The sequence below is a fragment of the Microcebus murinus genome, chromosome 3 (genome assembly GCF_040939455.1).
Source record: "Microcebus murinus isolate Inina chromosome 3, M.murinus_Inina_mat1.0, whole genome shotgun sequence".
In the NCBI taxonomy this organism is placed as follows: domain Eukaryota; kingdom Metazoa; phylum Chordata; class Mammalia; order Primates; family Cheirogaleidae; genus Microcebus; species Microcebus murinus.
Genome location: NC_134106.1, coordinates 20,691,140 through 20,717,898, shown reverse-complemented (window position 1 = coordinate 20,717,898; position 26,759 = coordinate 20,691,140). Strand labels below are relative to the sequence as shown.

Sequence of the window (26,759 nt, the reverse complement as noted above, 5' to 3'; positions counted from 1 at the left end):
TCCCGGATCGGAGGGCTGGAGGAGGCATCAGCAACCTGCCAGAACCCGGTTAACAAAGGCAGGACTACAACTCCCAGCATGCTCGGGCCCGGTGGGTGACGGCGGGCGGTGGCTGCGCTGCACCCGGCCGGTGGGCGCGGGACCCGGGGCGGCACCGGAGCGTGTCATCCACAGCGGTCGGCGGGGCGCGGGCGGGCGACGCACCCCAGTCCCCCGCGCGCGGGCGGCGCCCGGCTCGCGCCTCCCGCCCCGCGGCCCCGCCCCTTGCCCCACCCCAGCCGGGAGGCTTAGCTGGGGCCGCAGCGCGGCGGCAGCATCACTCTCGCCGCCGCTGCTCCGCCCCATCCCCTTCTGTTTTTCTCCCATTCTCCGGTGGTGGCGGCGAGGAAGGCGGAGGCTGAGGCAGCGGCAGCCGCGCTGGCTGCGATGAATGATCCCCCAGCTGGGGGGGAGGACTCCAGGTGAGCCTCTGCCCTCGGGAGGGCCGGGACTCCCGGCCACCCAGGACCCGCAGCCCCGCTATGGATCCCTAGAGGAAGGAGGAGGAGGAGAAGACAGCTCCGCCGCCCACCCCCATCCCATTTTCCTCTTCCTTTATCTCATTGTTGCCGGAGCTGTTTACGGCAGCGCTCCCTCTGCCCCAGCATGGGGCGGGCTCCGGGCACTGCCAGTCGGCAGGCGCTGCTCCCGCGACTGCCGGGGGATTCTGCCTGATCCTACCTCCCGAGCCGGTGCAGTGAGGACCGGACAGCGGACAGCGGTGGAGGCCTGGACTGCAGCAGCGGCGGGGCCACCTCCCAGCATCCCCACCCTAGGAGGCTGCATGCGGATTGAAGAGCGGCGCCTGGGGGCTGGGCCGGCCCGCTGATCCCCACCCAGGGAGCAGGAGAGCGGGACCGCCCCGGCTGCGGAGGGGTTCGGGGGCAGCAAGGGCAGCGCAGCAAGATGGCCAGTAAGACCAAATACAGCGAGGCCCTGAAGGTGGTGGCCCGGTGCCGCCCCCTCAGCAGGAAAGAGGAGGCTGCTGGTCACGAGCAGATCCTGACCATGGACGTGAAACTGGGCCAGGTGACCCTGCGGAACCCCCGCGCGGCCCCCGGGGAACTGCCCAAGACCTTCACCTTCGACGCTGTATATGATGCCAGCTCCAAGCAGGCAGACCTGTATGATGAAACCGTGAGGCCCCTGATAGACTCGGTGCTTCAGGGCTTCAATGGCACCGTGTTCGCCTATGGCCAAACGGGCACTGGCAAGACCTATACCATGCAGGGGACCTGGGTGGAGCCCGAGCTGCGCGGGGTCATCCCCAACGCCTTTGAGCACATCTTCACCCACATCTCCCGCTCCCAGAACCAGCAGTACCTGGTCCGGGCCTCCTACTTGGAGATCTACCAGGAAGAGATTCGAGACCTGCTCTCCAAGGAGCCGGGCAAGAGGCTAGAGCTGAAGGAGAACCCTGAGACAGGCGTCTACATCAAGGACCTCTCCTCCTTCGTCACCAAGAATGTCAAGGAGATCGAGCATGTGATGAACCTGGGGAACCAGACCCGGGCAGTGGGCAGCACCCACATGAATGAGCTCAGCTCCCGCTCCCATGCCATCTTTGTCATCACTGTGGAGTGCAGTGAGCGTGGCTCTGATGGCCAGGAACACATCCGTGTGGGCAAGCTCAACCTAGTGGACCTGGCCGGCAGTGAAAGGCAGAACAAGGCAAGCCCCAACACAGCTGGAGGGACAGCCACACAATCCGCTGGTGGTGGTGGTGGTGGTGGTGGAGGCGGTGGCAGCAGTGGCGGAGAGAGGCCTAAGGAAGCCTCCAAAATCAACCTCTCACTGTCTGCCCTGGGCAATGTGATTGCTGCCCTGGCGGGCAGCAGGAGCACCCACATCCCCTACCGGGACTCCAAGCTGACCCGGCTGCTCCAGGACTCTCTGGGGGGGAATGCCAAGACCATCATGGTGGCCACACTGGGGCCAGCTTCTCACAGCTACGATGAGAGCCTCTCCACCCTGCGCTTTGCCAACCGAGCCAAGAATATCAAGAACAAGCCCCGGGTGAATGAGGACCCCAAGGACACGCTGCTGCGGGAATTCCAAGAGGAGATCGCCCGCCTGAAGGCCCAGCTGGAGAAAAAGGGGATGCTGGGGAAACGGCCCCGGAGAAAGAGCAGCCGCAGGAAGAAGGCCGTGTCGGCTCCGCCGGGGTACCCCGAGGGGCCCGTGATTGAGGCCTGGGTGGCTGAAGAGGAGGATGACAACAACAACAACCACCGCCCGCCCCAGCCCATCGTGGAGTCAGCCTTGGAGAAGAACATGGAGAATTACCTGCAGGAGCAGAAGGAGCGGCTGGAGGAGGAGAAGGCGGCCATCCAGGATGACCGCAGCCTGGTGAGCGAGGAGAAGCAGAAGCTGCTAGAAGAGAAAGAGAAGATGCTGGAGGACCTGCGGCGGGAGCAGCAGGCCACAGAGCTGCTTGCGGCCAAGTACAAGGTAAGGCCCCCGAGGAGCCAAGGCACTTGAGAGGTCCCCGCAGGGACCCGGGCTGGGAGGCTCTTCCTGGAGGGTCTGTGACCTGGCCTAGAGTGGGGAGTCCTCCTTCAGCACCGCACACCGCTCTCCTGCCAAATGTGCCCCTGGAGCAGCCAGGCAAATTGCTGTGACATTGGATTGCCAGGCACACGCACATGCACACACATACCTGTGCACATACATGTGCACATACGCGTGCACATACGCACACAGGAAGCAAGCAAGCAGGCACTCTCTCAAGCCATTGAGCTTGGGGTGGTCTGACCTGCTGCTGTCGGTCCCTGCTGGTGACCCCAGGATCAGTCAGGTCCATGGGGTTGGCCGGCAAGATGTCAGCCTTTCTTGAGTGTGGGCTCTTGCGTCCGCACGGCCTGCCTCCCCGGAGACTTCCTCCCTCTGCACCACCTTCAAAGGTCATGTCGTTTAATAATATCATTTGGAGAGCACTTCAGTTTACAAAATGCCCCACATATGTGATCTCATTTGACCTTTACTGTAGCCAGCCAAGGTAGTGGTTCTTAAATGCCCATTTTACAGGTGAGGAAGTAAGGCTCAGAGAAGTGACATGACCAAGGTTCCCTCCTACAGCGTGGCAGTGCTGAACTGAAGCCCACAGACCTCATGCTCTTTCAGTTCTTAGGTGGCAAGGTGGGACCGTGAATGGATTCTGCTGCCTGTTCAAATGGTCCCTGGGCCCACACAGTGCAGGGCCCGTGCCCGCCATCATTAGGAAGGAGATTCGGGGGTCACTCGGGAGCTGGGGTGGAAAAAGCACCAGGCTCTATACCAGAGACCTCGAGTCTAGAGCTAGCTACTCCACAGCTCACTGAGTGACCTTGAGTGAGTTGCTTTCCACTTTTCTCAGGCCTTAGTTTACCTTTTTTTTTAAAATAGAGTGTTGGTCTGGGTGATCTGTGAGCCTCTACCAGTCATTAAGCTGAGAATCAACCAACTGGGTCCCACACCCAGGCCTCATCCCAGTATTATCCAGTTCTTCATTGCCCTGAGAGATGTCAGGACGTCAGCATCCTGCCTGAGCTCTTCTCTTCCCCTCCAGGCCCTAAATGGGGCTAAACTACAGAGGCCCCCCACCTGGCCAGTCACAGACCTATTAAATTTCAACGCTGCAGATGCCACAACTGAATGTTCCAGGCATTTCCAGGTCCCTGGAGCCTTCAACACTGAGGGTTGAAGGAAAGACACAGGAAATCATGGGCTTGCTGAGAGAGCAAAACATTGGCATTTCTTATTCCTTCTCAGGAGTGTGGGCTTCAGAGTCAGGAAGCTCAGTCTATGGCCACGGGAATTGTGACAGATGAGGTCTATGCCATTGTCTGTGTTTCGGGAATATGCTGCTGCACCAGGGGCTCTGGCCTTACGTACTAAATATTTAATTCACTTCTGTGAGCCCAGCAAGGTTTCTGCCGAGCTGCTTTCTCAAGGAAAGGATCAGGGGCTTGGCACCATTAGGGCCACCCTGGGAGAAGCAGGATCTTAAAGGAAGGGCAGTTGGACTCAGCCCTTCCAGGAAAGGAGGGAATCCAGGCAGTCTGGTATTTCCACTGAGAAATCTTACCTGGTCAATCTGTCATTTATTTAGACCTGCCTCCCCCTTAAAGCTGGGAGGCTGGGAGGCTGGGGAGGGAAGAGCGTGCACAAACAAGCGCGCTTCAGCTGCTTGAGGAGATGGTACAAGGAAAGGAACGAAGGTTTCCATTATTGGGAACTGACTGGCTCCTCTCAGTAAGATTCTGGGATCTAAGGCAATGTGGGGCACAGATGATAGGACAATCAAGAGATGAGAGTGGCCAATGCCTGAATTCTTGCACCAGAGCTGTAGCCCACACAAAACCCCAGTCTTAGAGCTGGCAGGGGCCTCGGAAAACTGTGGCCCCAACTTGCCCAGGGCCGAAAGGTGAGTTGAGGAGAGACCAGATTTTTATACACAGCCCAGCCTCTTTCTATTGCATCAGTCCTGATGTTAACTGTGCTACTTGATAATCAGAGCAATTCATTTTTATAGAACACTTTGACATCCTAATCTTATTAGTCCTCCCAACAACCCCAAGAGATGAGAATTATTATTTATTTCCATTTGACAGTTATGAAAACCAGGGCTGGGGAGGTGGAGTGACTGTTTTATCTTATATGATAAGTAGCAGAGCCAGGACTACAACCCAGGTCTTCCGATGCCCCCAGACCTGTGCTCTTTCCAAGTCATCACAGATTCCTCCGTGTGTGTTCACTGTGTGACTCAGGGCAAAGGCCTTTGCCCCTCTAGGCCTTGGGTTGCCATTTGCCTAATGAGGAGGAGAGGCCTGACATAGCTCCCTGGGGAGTGGGTGACATGGCCACTATGTGCCAGGCTTTCAAATATAAGCGGTGGGGGAGGGATGCCTGGGAAATTCCAGGAGGGGAATGATTCTGTATCCTGTGACATCCCGTCACACCCAGCCCAGGACAGTCAGCAGCCAGCAAGCCCAGAAGGGAGCCTCAAGGGAGGACCCAACCTTCCCACAACCCCCAAGGCACCGCCTGGCTCAGTGTTGGATGTTTCTGGAATGGTGGAAATAATTTGAGGGCTTTCAAGAGACCCAGAGCGTAAAAAGGGGAGAAGCATGTGAGAGACAACAATCCCCGTCTCCTGCCTATGTCCCTGGGTTGTGCTGAAGATTAAACTAGATCATCGGCGTGAAGGACATTGGAAATAAGTTAAAAGCACCACATAATGGAGGACATTAGCAGCCACAGGGTGGCTCCTGTCTGCTGGGCTGGGGTCCGGTGATCTCCAGAACTGACAGCTCTGTTAGCTTTGTTCCTTCTTTATCCTGCCATCCCAGCTGCCTGGCCAGGACCCTGTGGCTGCCAAGAGCAGAGCCAGGCAGGAAATTTCTTAGTGATCTCAGAAGGCAGGAGCTTGGGTCTCTCCTAGAAATTAGCCGAGCTTTTTGCTCTCCATCTGCAACTTGCCTCATTCCTGTCCCCACTTTCTGAGCTATGGCATCAATGCCACTTCCTGGTCCCCCTCCTTTCTCCTCTTCCAATTCATGCCACCCTCTGGGGGCAACTAAGTGGTAATTGACACGACCCAGTGCCCTCATTCACTCTCTCTGACTCATCTTCTAGTCTGTCTAGCCTGCCCTCCCTGCCTGCCTCCCTCCCTGCCACCTCCGAGGCTCTGGGTTCTCTTTGTTCTCCCCTCACTGTGTACAAACACCATGCCTGTCTCCTTGGAATCTCCTTTCATCTCTCCTTTCGTCTTTACTGTGGGCCTCCGGGGATGTTCGGGTGTGCGAGTGTGTGAGGGTTCGTGACTGTGATCAGTGAGTGCCCTGGTTATCATTAACGCTGGTGATCCATACTTGGGTGTCTGGGGGAGTGAGTGCATGTGGCGGCGGGGTGCAGAGGGGCTTGATAGTGTACTAGGCCTGTTAGGAGGAATAAGTAACATCACAGACCCACAATGCACAGTGAAAACTCAAACGTTTGTGCACAATGCACATTGTGTGATGAGGACTGGTGAATATGTGTAGATCGGTTGGGAAAAGTCCCACCATACTCAAAGGTAATCATGCCACGAATTTTTTTAAATGACTGCTTTAATTTTGAAATTAATTTTTTTGAGGGGTTGCACTAGCTGATTTCTTAAGCTGTGATTCTAGCTACTGAGAGGGAGAGGAGAGCATTTGGGGGAGGCAAAGTCTGCAGAAGACACAAAAGGCAGGCTCGAGTTGAAGACAGGTGGAAATGATGATGGCATGGGATGTGATCTCCAATGAAAAGGCCTGGAGGGAGAAGAGCTGGCGTCTTGACTAGAGCCCACCCTCTCTGTGGTGAGTGCAGGAAAGAGACCCTGCAGAAGCAGTGCCAAAGCCAGAGGGATGAGGTCACTGCGGAGCACTGAATTCTTACTGTCCCCTTTGTGGGTCCCTCTTCCTGCCCCCTCTCATCGTGGGATTAACTATAAATGCAAGACAGAGTGTCAAGCCTGAGAAACAACAGTAATAGCAATACTAATGATTTCTTTTTTTGAGACTAATGCGATAAAAAACTTGTTTGTTTCTCAGAATTTACTTTGTTGTTAGATATTACCTGCAAATGTGGGGCAATCACATGTTCTTGAGGCTCTAATCCCAGGCTTTTCTAAGCATTGTCTACAGGCAGCTCAGTCCACCAAAGGTCCCAGAGAAATCTCCTAACCTGAGCAAGATATTTTTGGTTTCAAATAGTCACCCAGCTCCTCCTTACTGACCCACACGTGATTGCCCTTCTTCCCAGCCTGGGAAAAGTCACCAGTTAGTAGTAGTACTTTGAAGAATACTTTGGCCCTAAGGTTACTCTCTGTCTGCATTGCTTGGGGGAACTTGAACTTGTAGTGGCAACAGAGTGCATTTCCTAGGAACATGGCTTCCATGGTGTTTTCTGAGAGCGTGGCCAGGGTTTGCTCAGCTGTTCCTTGAAGGATCTCCCCAGGCTGCCACTCTGCCTGGGGCAACATGCGAACATCCTGGTCTCCAGGCTTCTCTCTGACCAGTGGGGTAAGTTTCCTGTCCAGCTTTCCGTGCAGTGAAGTTCAGTCATTCTTTTTATCGGCTTCTGTTATGTGAGCTCCAGGTTTGAGCTATAGGAATGTCTGCTCCCACATATCTTCCAAATCTTGCACCAGCAATATATCCTGTTCATCTTCTTCATCACACAAGTCGGCCTTCTTTCTTGCAAGTCGCTTTCATCCAGAGCATGAAGTTCATGGTCTGAGTGCAGGCTTTTCTCTTGATCTGCTGTAGCAAAGCCACTATCTGTTCCTGCAACGCGGTCAACAGCTTGGAGACTAGCAGTGGACACTGCAGGCACAATGTGCTCAACAGGTGCCATGGGGATCTTTTGTTTGAGGGTGCGGCTGCAAGGGCCAGGCTGTGAGAACCCAGGCTACTGGCCTAGAGCCTCTCAAACCCCCACCAGCCCCCGCCACCCCTAACAGAGTCAGTAATGTTTACTGAACACATGCTTTATGCCAAGTGCTATGCTATATACGGATCGTCTCATTCAATCCACACAAGCACCCCCCTCCAAGAAAGGTTATTGTTCCCATTTTATAGATGAGCACACCAAGGCCCACTGAGGTGAAGTAGCTCTCCGAGACCACATGGTGTGTATATGGTAGAACTATTTAAACCCAAATTGGTTTGACACAAAATTTGATGCTCTTTTCTGCTTAAAGAATTAGCAGTATCGGCTGGGCGCGGTGGCTCACGTCTGTAATCCTAGTACTCTGGGAGGCCGAAGCAGGTGGATTGCTCGAGGTCAGGAGTCCGAAGCCAGCCTGAGCAAGAGTGAGACCCCGTCTACTATAAATAGAAATTAATTGGCCAACTTAAATATATATAGAAAAAATTAGCCAGGCATGGTGGCACATGCCTGTAGTCCCAGCTACTCAGGAGGCTGAGGCAGTAGGATTGCTTGAGCCCAGGAGTTTGAGGTTGCTGTGAGCTAGGCCGATGCCATGGCACTCACTCTAGCCTGGGCAACAAAGCGAGATTCTGTCTCAAAAAAAAAAGAATTAACAAAATCAGATTGGGAACTAGCTGTTGGAGTGGCGGTGAAAAATGATAGGGGCTACTATAGGTGTGCTGCATTTGAGGTGACAGAGCCCAGTGGGCAGCTGGAGATGGACCGATAGAGTTTAGAATTAAGCCCGAGACTGGAAATGGAGACTGGGCTCTTCTTCAGGAGAGGGCCAGGATGAGACCCATGGCCTCTGTTCTCAGCCCTCTTTCCCTCCGTGTGAGTGACTTCCAGGTCCAGGTCTCCTGTCCTGGTTTCTCTGCCACCCCTGTTCCGTAGGCCGTGTGCAGGCCACGGCACCAGAGTCAGGCAGGGCTGGGTTCGATGACTGACTAGTTCTGAAACCTCTGCATGCCAGTTTCCTCAGCTATAAAATGGGATAGTAACAGCACCTACGTTCTAGTGCTATTGAAAGAATTAAACAAGTAGTCAATATAAAACACTTTGTACAGTCCCTGAACATAAGTGTTCAGTAAATAGTTACTGTTACTGTTATCTCCAACTGCCATGTTGTCACTTGGCCACCTCCCTGATATGTCAGACACGCCACGTGTTAGCCTGGTACTCAAGGCCCGTCAGAGTGTGGCTGTCATATATCTTTTCCATCTTGCCTTAGCAAGTCACTCCAATAGGACAACCCTGCAGCCGGCTGGTTGCTCTGTCCTTTGAACCCAACACGTGCTTCCCTGTCCTTGTGCTAATTGCACTGGTTTTGTGTCCCGGATTGTCCCTGGTGACCAGGGAGTGGGAATAACAGAAGCAGGTTAAGCTGGATATAAAGAAGATCTTTTTAACAGTCAGAATTGGGCTGCTTCAAGAAGTAATGGGTGGCCTTAGTGGTGACGGTTTCATGGGTGCATACTTGTCCCCAAACTCATCGAGGTTGTATACATTAAATATGACAGTTTTTTACATGTTAACGTTGCCTCAGTAAAGTAATAGGCTCCCATCCCTGGAGGTGTTCAAGGAGAGACGGTATTCAGCGGTGCTCTAAGGGGCTCATGTATCAGAAAAACCATTGAACTAGATGATCTTTAAAACCCCTTTCTCGGCCTGGCACGGTGGCTCATGCCTATAATCCTAGCACTCTGGGAGACCCAGGTGGGAGGATTGCTTGAGCTCAGGAGTTCAAGACAAGCCTGAGCAAGAGTGAAACCCCATCTCTACCAAAAAGAAATTTTAAAAAACCCAGCCAGGCACTGCAGCACACGCCTGTAGTCCCAGCTACCCAGGAGGCTGAGGCAGAAGAATCGCTTAGAGTCCAGGAGTTGGAGGTTGCAGTGAGCTACAGTGATGCCACTGCACTCTACCCAGGGTGGCAGAGTGAGACTCTGTCTCAACAAAAACAAACAAGGAATTTTTTTTTTTAAATTAAGAAAAAAATCCTTTGTCTTAAAAGTTTAAAATAGCATTTTTATAGCAAAATATAAGATGTTCAGTTCATCTTTTTTTTTTTATTTATTTTTTTCAGTTCATCTTTTGAAAATTAAGATCAGAGAGTTTAAAATTTAATGTGCAGGCCGGGCGTGGTGGCTCACGCCTGTAATCCTAGCACTTTGGGAGGCCGAGGCGGGCGGATTGCTCAAGGTCTGGAGTTCGAAACCAGCCTGAGCGAGACCCCGTCTCTACCAAAAATAGAAATAAATTAATTGACGAACTAAAAATATATATACAAAAAATTAGCTGGGCATGGTGGTGCATGCCTGTAGTCCCAGCTACTCGGGAGGCTGAGGCAGTAGGATCGCTGAGCCCCGGAGATTGAGGTTGCTGTGAGCCAGGCTGATGCCACGGCACTCACTCTAGCCTGGGCAACAAAGTGAGACTCTGTCTCAAAAAAAAAAAAAAAAATTTAATGTGGTATGAATTCAGCCAATAATAAATGATACTTTTCAGTTCTCTATCATGGCCAGTTAAAGAAGAGTTAAAGGCAGTGAGAAGAAGGGAAGAGAGGAAGAAAGAGAATAGGGGGGATAGACAGGAGAGAAATGGAGTGGGACAATGAAGGGGGGAAAGAGAGAGAGAGGCAGGGAGGAAGAAGGAGAGAGAGTGGGTAAAGGGATGGACTGCAGGAAGAAACCCCAGTTGGGAGCAGAAGTGCTATAGAGGAGGTTCTTTAAATACTGAGTATCTTTCCACTGTCCTGATCTTGATGTTACTCTCCAAACAGGGCTGTACCCAGCCTCCAGAGACTCTCCAGTGACCTGGGAGTGTCTCCATTCCCAAAGCTGGACTGGTTCTGTTTGAATGTCCCCAAGGACACCAACCCCACACCAGACACTCAGATTTATGGGGCTAGGTGATCAGGGGGCTGTGTGCACCCTCATCCCTATCCCAGCGGAGTCCTTCATGATCAGACGTTGAGGGAACAAGTGACCCAAGCTCCGGGCATCTAGGTCACAGTCCATGGCCTCTCAGTGTTGGTGGGAGCAGTGACTCGTATTCCTTCTCATCCCTTGTGGGTGCAGTCAGTTAACAGAATTGTCATGTGCTGGGGGCATTTTGTAACATGAAGATTTGGCCAATAGGAAGTATCCAGGACTAATTCGTTTCTGTCTGAGATTCTGGGCTTCATGCTGTGTTGGGGCTCAGCAGGCCTTTTGGTCTGGTGTTAGGTTTCTCATGCTGTGTGCTGGCTGGAAGTGCATATTATCATATTGCCCTTAGTCACTTCCAGCCCCTGGATAGCACAGAGATTGGATAAAGTGGCTCTGATAATGTTCTCATTGTGCTCTGAAGACTAGGAGGAGAGGCCTGGAATTCAGACAGAGAGGTCCACTTTTCTCCTGCCTGTGCCCGGCCAGCCCACTGTGCCCGCCCAGTCTGGGGCACCTCTTCTGGAGCTGCCAAGCAGGTGGCATGTCTGAGTAGATAAGTGTCAACGGAGAAAAGCCAAACTCTGCAAAATAATTTTAAAGAGATTTATTCTGAGCCAAATTTGAGGACCATGACCTGGAGCCACTGCCAAGAGGCCTTGGGCGAGTGGACTCATTGTGGCTGGGATACAGTTTGGTTTTTATACATTTCAGAGACAGGGGTTACAGGTAAAGCCGTCAATCAATATGTGGGAGGCATACATTGGTTTGGCCCAAAAAGATGGGACATCTCGAAGTGGGGGTGGCTTACAGCTTATAGGTGGGTTTAAAGATTCTTTGGATTGTAATTGGCTAAAGACATGAAGCTTTGTCTAAAGGCTTGGGATGGCTTAACATAAACTGTTTACCAGAGATAAGCCAACATTTGTTGTCACCATTTGTTGCCTAAATTGAGGACCTGCAGATTTGTCTTGCATATCCTTAGGCCTGTTAATGGGTTACAAAGGAAGTCTCCAAGAAGGAAAGGGGGCATGATAAAGGCATGTCTGACCTCCCTCCTCCTGGCAGAAAATTTTGCTTTAGGATATTCCTTTGGCCAAGAGGGGGTCCATTCATTCAGCTGGTGAGGTGGGGGGGAGCATTTTAGTTCACATAAGTAAATGGTCCCCTTCCCACAGATCCAGCTTCGCAGCTGTGGGGCTGTGCTCAGAGCTTATAGGGCATGCACACTTGCAGTGTGGTGTATCTAGAATTTGTAATATTGTGAGAAATTCCTGGGCACTAACTCCTGCTCAGACTAAAGAGTTACTTTCTAGTTGTCTTGCTCTCCTCCCAGGTGTATGCAACAGAAGAGTGCCAGGCCCTGGGTGGGGCTGTGTCTAAAGCACTAGCTAATGGACCTGCATGCAGTCCTCTTTCTTCAGGTGGGCCTGCAGGAAAACAACAATGACAGCAGTAGTAATGGTGGCTCCCGTGCTCTGTGCATGCTGATGCCAAGTGCTCCGATGTATTCTTTACGTGCATTGTTTTATTTAATCCTCATGATAGCACCATTAAGTAGTTCTATTTTAATCTCTATGTGACAAATGAGGATAATGAGGCATATTCAGGAATGAACAACCCAAGGTCACCCATTCAGGAATTGGTAGGGCCAGAATTATGAGCTTGTGTCTGCCTGACTCCATAGCCTATGGTCGTCACCTCCGCACTGTAATGCCAGCTCAGAAAGGAAGGATTTATGCCAGAGCCCTGGCTAACAGGCCCCAGTGGGAACTCTTGTCTCCTGAGATGCTTAACTCATCTCCGTGTTCCCGTATCATGCAAACCCTCAGCCTCTGACCTCAGCCCAGCACCACTGATTCATATAATCAACAAATCTTTTTGAGTAACTATGGCCAAGAACATAAATCAGTAGGTATAGTTAGCTTCATCTTTATATTTCTGGAAGGAATCATAAGAACTCACTAATAATGGTTATAACTAGGAATTTTAACATGGAGGGGAATTTTTATTTTTGGCTTTATACTTTTTTTTACTTTTATTCATTTTTTTTTACAATAAGCATATATTATTTTTAATTAAACAAAGACTAGTCTAATTTTTTAAGGGAAAAAGCTCTTTGTCAGGGTTCTATGGTTAAAAAAGGAAAAAATATAAAAGATATATGTTATCACCTGGTTGGAAGATTCACTTAAAGGTAATGGATAATTCAGGAAAATCCAGGATTGATAATAATACTCAATTATACCCAGTTATTGGTAATCTTATGACTTTGGACAAGTCACTTCCCCTAGGCCTAGGAGTTATAAGAAATGATGAATAGATGATTCTGGCCGGGTGTAGTGGCTCCTGCCTGTAATCCTAGCACTTTGGGAGGCCAAGTTGGGAGGATTGCTTGAGGCCAGAAGTTCAAGAGCAGCCTGAGCAACATAGCAAAACCCATCTCTACAAAAAAGAAAAACTAGCTAGGCATGGTGGCACGTGCCTGTAGTCCCAATTACTCGGGAGGCTGAGACAGGAGGATCGCTTGAGCCAGGAGTTGGAGGTTGCAATGAACTATGATGTTGCCACTGCACTCTACCTCCGGCAATAGGGTGAGAAAATGTCTCAAAAAAACAAAAACAAAAACAGATGATTCCTTCTTTTCTGTACCATTTGCTGATTCACCTTGGAAGCAGTGGGTCAGGAGCCTAGGGTTAGAGACCGGCCTGAATGAGGGGCAGTGACAGATAGAGAGAAATGACCCGGCCTTAACTGGGAACCTGGAGGCTGTGTGACCCAGGGCCACCCGCCTAACCCCTCTGGGCCCTGTACCTCATCTGTAAAATGCTGAGGCTACACTATTATACATCCTTGAGTTCATCCAGTTCTGACTCTGTAGCCTTTTGTCATCTGGATTTGCATCCCTGATCCTGGAGAGAAGCCCTCTAGAAAGCCACAAATAAGCAGGGAAATAGGGGAGAAAGATAAGGATTAGCCTGAGGTGCTTGTGGTTTTCTCTCTAAAGTAGAAGGACTGATTATTTTTCTTCCTGTTTTTCTTCAAGGTGAGCTGCATGCAGTGCTTTCGCATGTTCCTGCCTTGTCCAGTACGAGGCTGGGAGTGGAGTCCGGCTCCCTTCATTCCCTGGCCAATATTTCCCTGGTCTCTAATTGTCCTGCTTCAGAAGCATATTCCTAGCACTGGAAACATTGGTGTATTTTGAGCCATCCAAGGAGGAGATTTAGACTCAATCTCCTGATTTACATCCCCAGGGCAGAGAATCACTGAAAATAGCACTATTCATCTGAAAATAGCACTATTCATCCCTTCTCCATTGTCTCTGCCATTTCTTCTTCCCTTACTGCTGACTCCTCAAGACCTACAATCAGGGAGCCACAAGAGGAAACGAGGTCTGTGAGGGTTGGAGTAGCTGCGCTTTCTAAGAGGTGGAAGCAGGGTCCATTGAGATAGTTATTTTGCTTTTTGTGGTGAGTGATGGGTAAATACCAACAAGGTATGGAAACATGAGTAACAACTAACTTTCAGTTGTTCTTTGTCATTTACTGAGCACTTTCACATCTGTTATCCAACTCACCATTCTTGCCCAAAGCCTACCAGGTAGCAGGTATTCTCCCCATTTTACAGATGAGAAAACTGGAATCCAGAGGGCTGATGCTCTAGATTTTGTAGCAAAGAGGGTGGCAGAGTATTTACCAAGATTGAGACCCCCTGTCCCGCATGCCCATGACGCTTTATATCATTCTACCATGGAACTTGGGAGTGGCCCTCCCCACCAGCATTCTTCCAGGTTTTAGCCTCTCTCTGGGACTCTAGTGGTCCTGACACCCTCCCCACCAACACACGGTTACCCACTTATCTCAGAGGCCCCCGTGAAAGTTTTGCACAGGCAGAAGCATCTTCGGCAGAGCCCTGCCTATTTCAGCCGGAAGAGAAAGCAGTGGTGCTCTGAGCTTTGCTGATGGTTCCTGAGTTGGCAATGGTACAGACACCAAGTGCTGCTTCTCTCTAAGGCACCTTCCTCCCTGAACCCGGGAGAAAGCTGTGGGACAGAGAAAAGGCCACTGGACTTGGAGTTAGGAGGCTGGTGTTCAAATATCACTGTGACATTTACTGTCTCCATACTTTGAGCAAGTCATTTCACCTGTCTCAGCCTTGGCACCTGTCTGTCAAATAGGGATCATAAGTGTTATCTCATAAGGTTCTTGTGATGATTAACTAGGGTGATTGATGTGAAAAGGACCTAGCCCAGCCAAGGCACATGGCAATTTGCATCTGAGCCTCTGGCCTCCTGCAGATTGTCATAGATTAGCTGGCAGTGACAGGGGCCTGTCTGGCTTCTTTGTCCTTCTAAAATCGTACTTGATGGTATATTCCCAGAAAAGTGGCTGGCTGGGCCTGGCTGTTCCCTTGCTGGCTCCCAATCAGCACTTAGTGAGTACTGGTGCCTCCTTTCTCCCGCCCCTGGTTTTGCATTCCAGTTGCTCCTGGAATAGGGAAAGGTGAGCCTCTGCGTGGCCCAAGCTGTCTACAAACTGACATGGTCCCTGTGGTGATCCCAGCTGTTAATTGTCAGGCAGCTGACCTGCCTGTGATACCTAGAATTAGGGCTCTGATCAAATTGAGAAATTATTTGGAAAGTGCATAGTCAATATAAGAGCAGATAGATGTAAAGATTTCTTTTTTTTTTTTTGAGACACAGTCTTGCTCTGTCACCTGGGCTAGATTGACGTGGCCCCAGCCTAGCTCACAAAGACCTCAAACTCCTGGGCTCAAACCATCCTCCTGCCTCAGACTCCCAAGTAGCTGGGATTACAGGTGTGTGCCACCATGCCTGGCTAATTTTTTCTATTTTTTTGGTAGAGACAGGGTCTCACTCTTGTTCAGGGTGATCTCAAACTCCTGACCTCAAGCGATCCTCCTGCCTTGGCCTCTCAGAGTGCTAGGATTACAGGCCTGAGCCACCGTACCTGGCCAAGATTTCTTAATTAGGAGACTCCAGGTGTAGAGGACTCTGTCTCCAGGCCTCAGTTTCCCATCTATAAAGTACCAGGGGCGGGGGAGGGGGGGAGACAATGATCCCTGCGGTCCCCCTGATTGCCCTGCCATTTGTATCTCTCTCTCGGCAGTCAGACCATGGTGCCCTGGAGCTTCCAGCCCTGTCTTTGCCACCCCCACAGCCTCTGCTGGCCTTTTGGTTACACTGGACTTATTTAGAACCAGCAGGACTAAACCCAGTCCTGTGTGCGGGCCCCACCCACCTGTCTTCTTGCCCTGAGAGATCACAAAGGCAGCATTGACTGCAGCAGCTGAGAGCTCCAGGGAACTTTCCTGGGGACTAGAACTCCATATTCCCAGGCCCTCTGCTTTGCACGCCCCAGCCCGGACTGGGGCTGGAGGTTGGAGGCATCCCTGTCCCTCCCTCCCCTCCCTAGGTGATGGGTAAGGAGAGAGATCTGTGAGGGAAAGGAGGAGATGGCCACTGGTATCCTCAGAGAAATGGGGACAATAAAAAGGAAAAGGAAAAAAAGAAACTATCTCTAAAGCAAGAAAGGAAATTTGCGCGTGACGTAACGAGAGTGTGGGGCAAAGCAGGCAGCATGGGTGAGACTAGGGAGGTAGAGGGGTGGATACCTTGGGCGCGGACTGAGCCCCACACCGATCTCCTGCCAGAGCTGGCCCCTCTTCCGCACAGCACTGGTCTGTCGGCCGGCTGGGCTTGGCTGAGCGCGTGGGTCAGGGCAAGTGGGCGAGACTTGGCGAATTACCCATAAGGCAGATCCAGTTGCTACTCAGACCACGTCTGTGCTGGGTCCCGGTGGGGCTGGCACAGAAAGTAGGGGCGCTGGGCACGTGCAGTGGGGTGATAATGGGCAGTTAGTCAGTGTCCAGCCATTCTCTGCATGGAGCCCGGGCCCAGCCAGCAGGAGAGATCTTGAAGCGGGTTCTAGGTGCTTGGAGGAGATCTAACTCGGAAGCCGGTTAGGCGGAACTGGTGCAGGAACTGGTCCTGGGAATCGTGCCATGGGGATAAGGGTGGAGGAGGGCTGGGACCAGGGATCCGATGCATCAGACCTGGTGGCGGCTCAAATTCTGCCTGACAATGTCCAGGTGGATTCAAGAACTGGGTGAGGTGATAGCCTTTGAGTGAGACTAGCATGGACCTAGGTGTGGGTGCCTGGGGGAGGTGGAAGTTGAATAAACAAAGAATTGTTTTGAATCAGAGGTCCATCTCTTCACTTAAAAATCACACAAAAAAAAAAAAAAAAATGGCACAAAAGAGTATGTTACAGGGAAAGGAGAGATCAGGCCTCCATGAGGTATGGCGATTATAAAATAAATGAATGGGGAGGCTCCATTGTACATCTATTATTGCAACAAATTTTTAAAATAATGATTGGCAGGGCACAGTGTCCCATGCCTGTAATCCCAGCATTTTGAGAGGCCAAGGTGAGAGGATTGTTTGAGGTCAGGAGTTCGAGACCAGCCTGGGCAACGTAGCCAATTCCTGTCTTTACAAAAAATAGAAAAATTAGCCAGGTGTGGTGGAACCCACCTATAGTCCTAACTACTTAGGAGACCAAGGTGGGAGGATCCCTTGTGCCCAGGAGTCTGAGGTTGTAGTGAACTATAATTGTACCACTGCACTCCAGCGTGGGTGACAGAACAAGACTCTGTCTCTAAAAAGTAAAAAATAAAATAAAATAATAATAAATAATGATAATACTTCATGCCTGTGATACTGTAATAAAAGTGATTCCATCATTTGCTGCTGACAGAGGTTTAAGTGATATAAACCATTAGAAAGGGAACTTGACAGTATATTCCAATATATACAATGTTTATAACCCTTTATCCACTCCTGAAATTTCTAAGAAAGTCATCTAAAACCAAAAAATTATATGTACCAAGGATGTTTATTGTAAACATTGTAAACAACCTAAATATCTTATAATGGGAGCTAAACATATTACAGACTATCTACTCTAGCTATTATACAATCATTAAAATTATAATCATAGGCCGGGCGCTGTGGCTCACGCCTGTAATCCTAGCTCTTGGGAGGCCGAGGCGGGCGGATTGCTCAAGGTCAGGAGTTCAAAACCAGCCTGAGCAAGAGTGAGACCCCGTCTCTACTATAAATACAAAGAAATTAATTGGCCAACTGATATATATATAAAAAATTAGCCGGGCATAGTGGCGCATGCCTGTAGTCCCAGCTACCCGGGAGGCTGAGGCAGAAGGATCACTCGAGCCCAGGAGTTTGAGGTTGCTGTGAGCTAGGCTGACGCCACGGCACTCACTCTAGCCTGGGCAACAAAGTGAGACTCTGTCTCAAAAAAAAAAAAAAAAAAAAAAAAAATTATAATCATAAACATGGAAGTAAAAAAAGGCTTGAAGGCCGGGCGCGGTGGCTCACGTCTGTAATCCTAGCACTTTGGGAGGCCGAGGCGGGCGGATTGCTCGAGGTCAGGAGTTCGAAACCAGCCTGAGCGAGACCCTGTCTCTACCAAAAATAGAAATAAATTAATTGACCAACTAAAAATATATATACAAAAAATTAGCCGGGCATGGTGGTGCATGCCTGTAGTCCCAGCTACTCGGGAGGCTGAGGCAGTAGGATCGCTGAGCCCCGGAGATTGAGGTTGCTGTGAGCCAGGCTGACGCCACGGCACTCACTCTAGCCTGGGCAACAAAGTGAGACTCTGTCTCAAAAAAAAAAAAAAAAAAAAAGAAAAAAAGGCTTGAATATTAGATAAAGTGAAAATAACAGGACATAAGCTTATATTTATACCATATCTTTAGAGGTAAAAAAACCATGTGTGCATATATAAAACTCTGGAGAAAAAAACAGGGAAAATGAAAGAAAATGATTAGCCATGGTACAGAATAGGTTATATTTCTCATTTTGTTTTGTTTTTTTTTTGAGACAGAGTCTCACTTTGTTGCCCAGGCTAGAGTGAGTGCCGTGGCGTCAGCCTGGCTCACAGCAACCTCAATCTCCGGGGCTCAGCGATCCTACTGCCTCAGCCTCCCGAGTAGCTGGGACTACAGGCATGAGCCACTATGCCCGGCTAATTTTTTGTATATATTTTTTTAGTTGGTCAATTAATTTATTTCTATTTTTTGGTAGAGACGGGGTCTCGCTCAGGCTGGTTTCGAACTCCTGACCTTGAGCAATCCGCGCGCCTCGGCCTCCCAAAGTGCTAGGATTACAGGCGTGAGCCACCACGCCCGGCCTCATTTTGTTTTATTACTGTGGTTATTTTGATGTTTGTACATTTTTTTTCCTGAAAGGAAAGACAATAAAAGATTAAAAATGTGTCCCCAGAATTCCTTAATAAACCATTAAGTCTTTAATCCGGTGCCAACTACAGAGGCAACAAATTTCATTAATTTATTACCTTCTATAAATAATGAAACTTTTATTCTAAAAACTTCTGCTTTCAAAACTCAATGTGTAAGCCCTTACTCTGTGTACTCAGGTTGTTTGGAAAAGTCTGAATCTTTCCTTTTCATTCCCATTTTTTATTGTATAGTGTCCAGGCTTATCCTCTTAACCTTTCTTTGTCTTTGCAGACCAAAGAGTCCTATTTTTTGACGTCTCTTATAATAGCCATGGGATGGTTTTAGCTGCCCTTCCCTGGATCTTGTCTCTCCTTTATGTCCCTGGAGATGCAGTAAGGGAGCTACACACAGTCCTCCACGTTCAGCTGCATCATGGTTTCAGACAAGGGTATAATGGTTTTTGTTTTGTTTCCAAAAAGCCTTCATGATGGTGCCTGGCCAGATGCTATTGAGTTTTTTAGCTGTGGCAGCATATTAAGCCATTGTCTTCTGGGAACAATAGAGAATTACATCCCCCACCCCCCTTTTTTCTGCTTATAACTGATTGCCCACAGCTATCATTTAATGAGTAAAGTTAGGATTACTTTTCCCCCAAATGGAAAGTTGTAATTGACACGCATCTGCCCTTTTTTGTCAGCTCACATGGCCTAGAAATTCTCCTATACCTCACCACCTGGAGGGATTTGGGGGCATCTCTGAAGCTGGGTATTTCACCAGTGCACTCTTTCTTGCACAGTTTCTAACAGAGATTAATCCCGTAGTTCAACACTTGAGTGTTTTTCCATGTAGGGAAATGCCTGTTTATTTCTGTTTCCTTTCCCTAATCCACTTCCCCTTATGAAAAATCACTTACCGTTTCTCTGTCTCCTGACCCGCCCTCCACCCCACAAGTAACTTTGAATAACCTCTGATGTGCAACCTTGCCAGCAGCATTTAACATCCAAAGTTCTGGTCACTGCTTCCCCATGTGCTGTAATAACCTATTTTGTCCCAGTTTGAAAGAACTCTCAGGGATTAATCAGACACGATTTTCTCTTGCTGGAAACATGCTGACATTCCTTTAGCAGGTTCTCCTTCCTAGAGCACTCATGCAATGACTGCGATAGGAAGGGCCTGGGCTCTGGAGCCAGGCCAGCCTGGGTCTGGGTTCTGCATTTAAATTTAATGGCCTTGATGTGACCTTGGATGGGTTACTTAACCTCTTGGAGCTTTCATTGAAAAAATGATGGTGTTAATAGTCTGCCCCTTAAAGCAGTCCTTTTCAAACATTAATGTGTATGCAGGTCACCCAGGGATCTCAGTACAGTGCAGATTCTGATTCACTAGCTCTGGATTTTTTAAAAGCTCCCCAAGTGATTCTAATATGCAGCAAAGTTAGAGAACTAGTGTCTTTTATTAGGTGGCAAAGAGTGAAGAATGCTAGAGTCACCTAAAATGCTGAGGAAAATGCAAGGACTTGGGGTTGAAGTGGACAAGTGTGTCCCAGATTTGGAGACCAGGCCAGCGGGTGGGCCCCTGAAGATTTGGTTAGTTACCAAGTTGGTTAGTTACCATCGCTCTAACCCGGTAGTTAGAACAATGGGTCATCCATGGTCCACAACCTCAGGGGACTTCCCCCCCCCACCTCCCCGGATGGTTCCTCTCCTTTCTCCCCGTCCGCCCCACCCCTCCTGCCAGGTTTCCCAGGTGCTCAGAGCCTGCGAGAGAGTGAGAGTTGATCCATGGAAGGAGGAAAAGCCGAGTTAGAGTCTGGGCCTGTTCTGGATAAGAGAGCCCAAAGGATGGACCCAACTCCCCCTGGGACTATCCCAAGGATTCCATTTGGTTTTTTCAAACGCTCATCACTTGCCACATGCCAAGCACTGTGCTAAGCCCCGGGGACCCTCAGATATGGGTAAGATGTGATTCTTGCCCTGAAGGCGCTCACGGGGAAGACAGCATATAAACAAGGATTCTATTGTGGGAAATAGTGGGAAATGTCCTGGTGATTGAGGATGCCCAAGAGAGCAATTTTGAATGGATCAGGGAACATTTCCCAAGACACTCAAGCTGTGTCTTGCAGGATAAGTTGCGGTTTTCCAGGTGGATGTGGAGTGGGAGGAAGAGGCCAGAATTGAGAAATGCCACGGCACTTTGAGGGAGCTGGGATTCTTTTGGGGAAGCTGGCGTGCAGAGTGTGCCATGTGGGGGGCGTGAGCGGTGAGAGGAGACTGGGAGGCTGGGAGGCTGGGCCGGCCCCCGGGAACTGTGACTGCCGCGGACTTGGGTTTCATCCTGCCGGGGACGGAGGCCCACTAAGTAGCTTGAAGCAGAAGAGCAGCTGTTTAGACTTCTGTTTCTGGAGGATCCCCCTGGATGTCACGGGGAGGGTGGATGGAAGGTGAAACTGAGGCAGCAGGGCGGCCATAGCAGTGGCTCCAGCGAGTCATGAGGATTGATCCCAATGAAGTCAGCAGGTGTCAGGGAGGACAAAAAGGAGGGATGATGTGAGCCACACCAAGAAGCAGATTGATGGCATTTAATCCCTGGGCAGATGTGGGTGGTGGGTGCGGTGTGGAGCAGGGACAAGGGTGAGGCTGGTGACCACTGAGCGCACAGTTTAAGGAGGTGCTCACTGCATCGTACAGATGCCAGCTCGAGTGAGAAGGAGTCTAGGATGAGTTTAGGTCTGTGATGTGGTGATGGGGTAGCTGGTGATACTGTTAACCAGGAGCCCAGGTGGCTATGGTGTGGCAGCAAGGACAGCCAGCCACTCAAGGGCTCAAGGGCCCCTTCTTCTCTCCTTGACCTCCAGGTCGGGGTGAGGCTCATGGCTCTAGGTGGCCCAGCTTTACTCAGTGTCCTCAGGCACACTCACATAGCCCGACTTCTGACCTCCCAAAGCAACCGTTAACCCCGTCCTGCTCTGTCTCCAGTGATGTAGACCTCACAAGTGGCACCTTGCTCCCCTAGTCTGACAGCACCCCCTGATTTAAGAGCCCTCAGGCAGATCAGCTGGTTCCACTGGGAAATATTCCAGTGGGGAAGCAGCCAATTTCTTATGGTGGCTCAAGGTGATCCAACCCTCCAGGAGGCCTGTGATGAAATCAGAGGACGACTGGCTACCCTGGGACAGCTCCCTCACATTGGCAGTAGTGAAATTGCATCGTATGCAGTCACAGTTTACACAGTTTATACAAATTCAATATAATTTCAGCTTCAGATGCAATGGCTGAATGTCTGTGCCAAGCACTGACACAGCACAGGGCTCACAGATTGAGGCAGGGGCACTGGGTTCGAATGTCACCTCTTTGTCATTGATACTTACTAGCTGCAGGACCTTGGGCTGGTTATTCTCAATTTCTTTGTGAAACGGGGAAGAGGACCAATACCTCTCTCTTAGGGGAGGATGGAAATAATGGCCACTAAGGGTTTAGCTCAGCACCTGACAGCGAGTTAGCGCTCATCAAATGTTTGCTAGCCATCTTGGAGCATTATGGTGTTCCAATACTATGGATGTGAGAACCGAAGGGATTAACTTGCCCACAGCCTTGGTAGAACCCAAGTCTTTCTGGCCGTGTCCAAAGCTCATGTGCTCTGGGGCCCCATGTCCCTTACCTGCTGTGGAGTCTTCTCCCTTTGGCTTTTCTTCTGCTGTCCATGCCAGCTGGAGATTAGACCCTTTCCTGCTGCCTGTGTTGAGAGCTGTATTCCTGAGTCAGAAGCCAGTGAACTAAAGGGCTGGGCTGCCCAGTGACTATATCTTCTCTCTCGCCTCCTGAACACCAGCTGGGTTCTGGTTGCCAGGATTAGATTGCCACCCCCACCCTCCTTCCAGGCCTGGTGAACCGACCTGCCCTGTGTATCCAAAGCAAACAGATCAGGTGCCCTGTTTTCCCTGAGGGGCTCCCTCTCTGCCTCCCTAACGGTCCTGCTGACAATGGAAGCCTTGTGCCAGGGCCCAAGAGGCTGGAGGGGAAAACTCCATTCTCACTGAGGGCCACAAGGCCCCATGTGGGACACATGCTGTGTCTACTTCTAGAAGGACCACGGAACAGGGAAGCAACATCTCTCCAGCTCGGGATGCTGTGGCCCTTTGAAAAGCCTGTATCTTAACCCTTCTGTGTCCCCAGGCCATGGAGAGCAAGCTGCTCATCGGGGGTAGGAACATCATGGATCATACCAATGAGCAGCAGAAGATGCTGGAACTGAAGAGGCAGGAGATTGCCGAGCAGGTGGGGCTGCCAGGCGTCAGGTCCCCTTGGGGCACATGGCCTCCAGGTCATGTCTGGGGGTTGTAGAGCAGTTAGCCATCATGGACTTGAGAGCCCTGGAATTACAGTGCTGAGAATCTAAGGCATCCCGCCCTGGGGCCCATGGGTCTACTAGCCCAGGGTCTTCCATCTGGCAGGGGCACCGCTAGCTGGCTGGCGAGAGGAAGTGATGGCTCTCCATGACATTAGCCTCTACAAGGCACTGGGTGCTACTTCCTGGGCCTTCCACAGGGTGTGAGTTCTTTGCCGACTATATGACTATTTCCCAAATCATCAAGAACCACAATTTATTGGTCTTACCAATCAACTGTGGCATGGCTGAGGATGAGGCAGCTTGGAAGCCAGAGTGGTGGGCATCTGTATATTTGGCTAATACCCCTGGAGTGTGCCAGCCATTAGAGCCAGGGGCTCCACCCACATGGCGCAGTGCCTGGCGAAGTCACGGCCATAGAGCTGAGGGGGTTCGCAGAGGCTCCACATAGGACTGGGGAGAAGCAGTGGACGTGGGTCATGGAGAAGCCAGACTCCAAGATAGGCAGAGCAGGCTGGTCCCCGGGCTCTCTTGGCTCTCCCAAGTATGTGCCACCCCACTAAGCCGCCCTGCCCACCCTTGGCCTAGAAACGCCGTGAGCGGGAAATGCAGCAGGAGATGATGCTCCGAGACGAGGAGACCATGGAGCTCCGGGGCACCTACACGTCCCTGCAGCAGGAGGTGGAGGTCAAAACCAAGAAACTCAAGAAGGTGAGATGGGGTCAAGGTGTGCTGAGGGCCCAGAAGCCTCTGCCCTCCCCACTTTGCTTGAACTGCTGAACCCCCGAGTCACGAGTCACGTGGTCTGGACTCCGGGGTGGGGAGCAGGGGAGGCAGGAGTTTGGTGTTGGGGGTAGAATAGAGCCTTTTGTCCTGGCCAGGGTAGGCTGACAGGCTGGGGACTCCGTCACTTCCAGTATGCAAGGTTGCCATCCTCATGGGAAGTTGTCAACTTCCCTCTTTACAGTGTCACCAGTGAGTCACAGTTTGCATGGCTGTGCCTGGAGCAGGGCCAGGGAAGTACAAAGAGCCCTGAGAAGGAGACTCGAGCCTGGGAAGCTCAGGCAGGGAGCATAAGGCCCTCAAGGACATGAAGGGATGAGAATATCTGTCACCAGGACACTGCGAAGTCCCTGGCAAGGGGAAGATGTGCACATGAGATGAGGGTCTAGGGCAGGAAGCAGCAGGGTCCAGCTTGGTCTCTGGGAAGGACCTGGAAGGCCTTCAGGGCTGCCCTGGAGCAGGCCAGGCAGAGGCCCAGCCCTTACGGCAGTTACACCACACACCGCTCAGTGGGTCAGGAGCGGCATGGGATGGCCAGCGCTTTTGAGAGCCCCTGGAGAGGAAGGAGTGGGATGAGTCACTCCCAGACTCACCCAGGCCTCCCACTCCTGAGCCCCGGGTCTGCAGTGAAACCTGCGTGCTGGTTCTGGCTATCCTGTTGGCTAGTTGTGTGACCATGAGCAAGTCTGTGCCTCAGCTTCCTCGTCTATAAAACGAGGGTATTGGACCAAAAGGTCCCTTGGGTCCCTTCCGATTTGAATGTTGCATGATAGCAACGGAGAAAGAGCAGGTAATGGCCACAGGCCTCAGTGCAGAGGGATGGGACAGCCCTTTAAAGAGCCCAGCCCAGTTCGTGGTGGGTTGGGCAGCAAGGGGGTCTCAGACAAGGGTCCCCAGCCTTATCCTGGGCTGGGCTGGTGGGCCTGAGCCTGCAGCCCTTGGCGCCCAGGCCAGGGGACCGGGCCTCACTGCCACCGTGGGCAGCCCCTGAGGTGTACTTGTGCTCTCCCAGCTCTACGCCAAGCTGCAGGCGGTGAAGGCAGAGATCCAGGACCAACACGACGAGTACATCCGGGTGCGGCAGGACCTGGAGGAGGCACAGAATGAGCAGACGCGGGAACTCAAGCTCAAGTAGGGCCCTCCTCTCCCTCTCCTGGGCCCTACAGCCAGCCCTCGTTCCTCAGGGCCTCTCCCTGCAGACTCCTTCCTGAAGGCCCCATTCTGACTGTCTGTGCACCCGTGGGTCCCTAAACAATAAAACACATCTGAGGGATGAGGGACGGCCCCCGTTGTGGAGTTTCCTCTACCTACTGGGCCTGTATTGATGACCCCCGCAAAGTCCACGCTGGGCCAACAGTAACTCCAGAGGCCCCAAGGCTATAGTCTACGCATGAGAAGCAGCGATTTTCAAGCTCTTGTATTTCTATAGGGATCCTTTCCCCGCAGCTTTTTGGTTTTCCCTCCGGTCCCTCTGCCTCTTGGCTTGTTGCTTCTAATCCTTCAAGCTTCACAGGCACCGTGTGGTCTCTGACTCCCCCAGTTCCCCGTCTCTGCTTCCTTCCTGCTCCTAGGTACCTAATCATCGAGAACTTCATCCCCCCTGAGGAGAAGAACAAGATCATGAACCGGCTTTTCCTGGACTGTGAGGAGGAGCAGTGGAAGTTCCAGCCGCTGGTGCCAGCTGGAGTGTGAGTCTCTATCCCAGGGGTCTGGGGGTGGGATGGGCAGGAGCAAGTGGGGGATGCATTTCTTAGGATCTAATTCATAGGGGTCTCCAGGAAGGAAGGGTGTTCTGGAAAAAAGAGTATCTTATTGTCCCAGGATGTAGAAAATACCCTGTGAGGGTTCTAGCCAGGAGAGGGAGAGCATCTCAGCCTCTTGACAATTCCAGAAAGTGCTAACATGTAGCCACTTCTGGTGAATACTCATTTGTCACCTGCCAGAAATAGCAACCACAGTTAATATTTGCCCGGCACTACTGTGCGAGACTCTGCAGACAGAGGTTAAATCAGACATGGTCTGAGCTCACAGTCCAGTGGGAAATGCAGAGAAATAATCAGACCATGGAATGATAGAGATGTGATCCAATCCTAGCCCCATTCATCTGGGTGATTCAGCATTTCCACCTGTTTCCACATGCTAGCGCTTAGGTGCAGCTGTGTCTATTGGCTAGGTGTGTAGCTCCCTCTGCTGGTGGCCATGAAGAACAACTCAAGAGAAACACTGTCCCTCAATCGCAAATCTGTATACAGAGGTAATACAGATTTAGGAAGCTGGACACAAACGCACATACCCCGAGATTCTTTTCTCTCTCCATCCTAGAAATGTTAATGCTAAGATAGGACAGAATTCTTCCAAAAGCTAGGGTGGGAAGCTAGCAAGAGGTCTACAGCCTCTTACTGGAGCAATAGATGCCTACTTCATCTACTTTCTGAAAGGCTGATCCTAACCATGGTGACACTACACAAGTTTGTAAGTGGCAGGTTCAAGTAGAGGACTTTTCAGTGGTGTCAACTTTGGACTTACAACCCACCTTTCCAATCTAAGTAGGGACTCTCAGTAGTATATCATTCAATGCAGAGGTTTTCCATCCTGGCTGCAACTAGAATCATCTAGCCCAGCTAGTTGACCTCCAAAGGGTTCTGGGTGGATCCCAGGACTTATGTTTTGTGTTTGTTTCCTCCAAAGTGTCCAGGTTATTCCAAAGTGAAGCCAGGCTTGAAAACCACTCCTTTAGTGCCATTTGCTGGAGGCTTCTGCTCGGTAGGGTTGTTTTATGCTTGGAAAAATTTTGAGTTGAAAGTTTGCAGGTGGAGGAATTTATTTACCTTGGATGCAGTAGTGTCATCAACGTACTCAACTAGATATGGGGTGAGAGAGGCTCCGATAAGGCATGTGTTAACTTTTTACTTTGAAATATGAGAATTGTAACAATAGTAC

At 50.7% G+C, this 26,759-nt stretch overlaps 1 protein-coding gene and 1 pseudogene across 1 annotated transcript in view; one reads left to right on the top strand and one right to left on the bottom strand.

Moving 5' to 3' along the window:
- Positions 1 to 280: 280 nt before the first annotated feature.
- The window catches only part of KIF3C (kinesin family member 3C), a 46,028-nt gene continuing 19,549 nt past the window's right edge, over positions 281 to 26,759 (top strand). The window contains exons 1-5 of the mRNA XM_012788153.3: positions 281 to 2,490; positions 22,865 to 22,966; positions 23,625 to 23,747; positions 24,832 to 24,950; positions 25,391 to 25,507. Of these exons, the coding sequence (XP_012643607.1) occupies positions 946 to 2,490; positions 22,865 to 22,966; positions 23,625 to 23,747; positions 24,832 to 24,950; positions 25,391 to 25,507 (2,006 nt within the window). The 5' untranslated portion in view covers positions 281 to 945. The remainder of the gene's footprint in view (positions 2,491 to 22,864; positions 22,967 to 23,624; positions 23,748 to 24,831; positions 24,951 to 25,390; positions 25,508 to 26,759) is intronic.
- On the bottom strand, positions 6,673 to 7,532 carry LOC105884361 (large ribosomal subunit protein mL46 pseudogene; annotated as a pseudogene).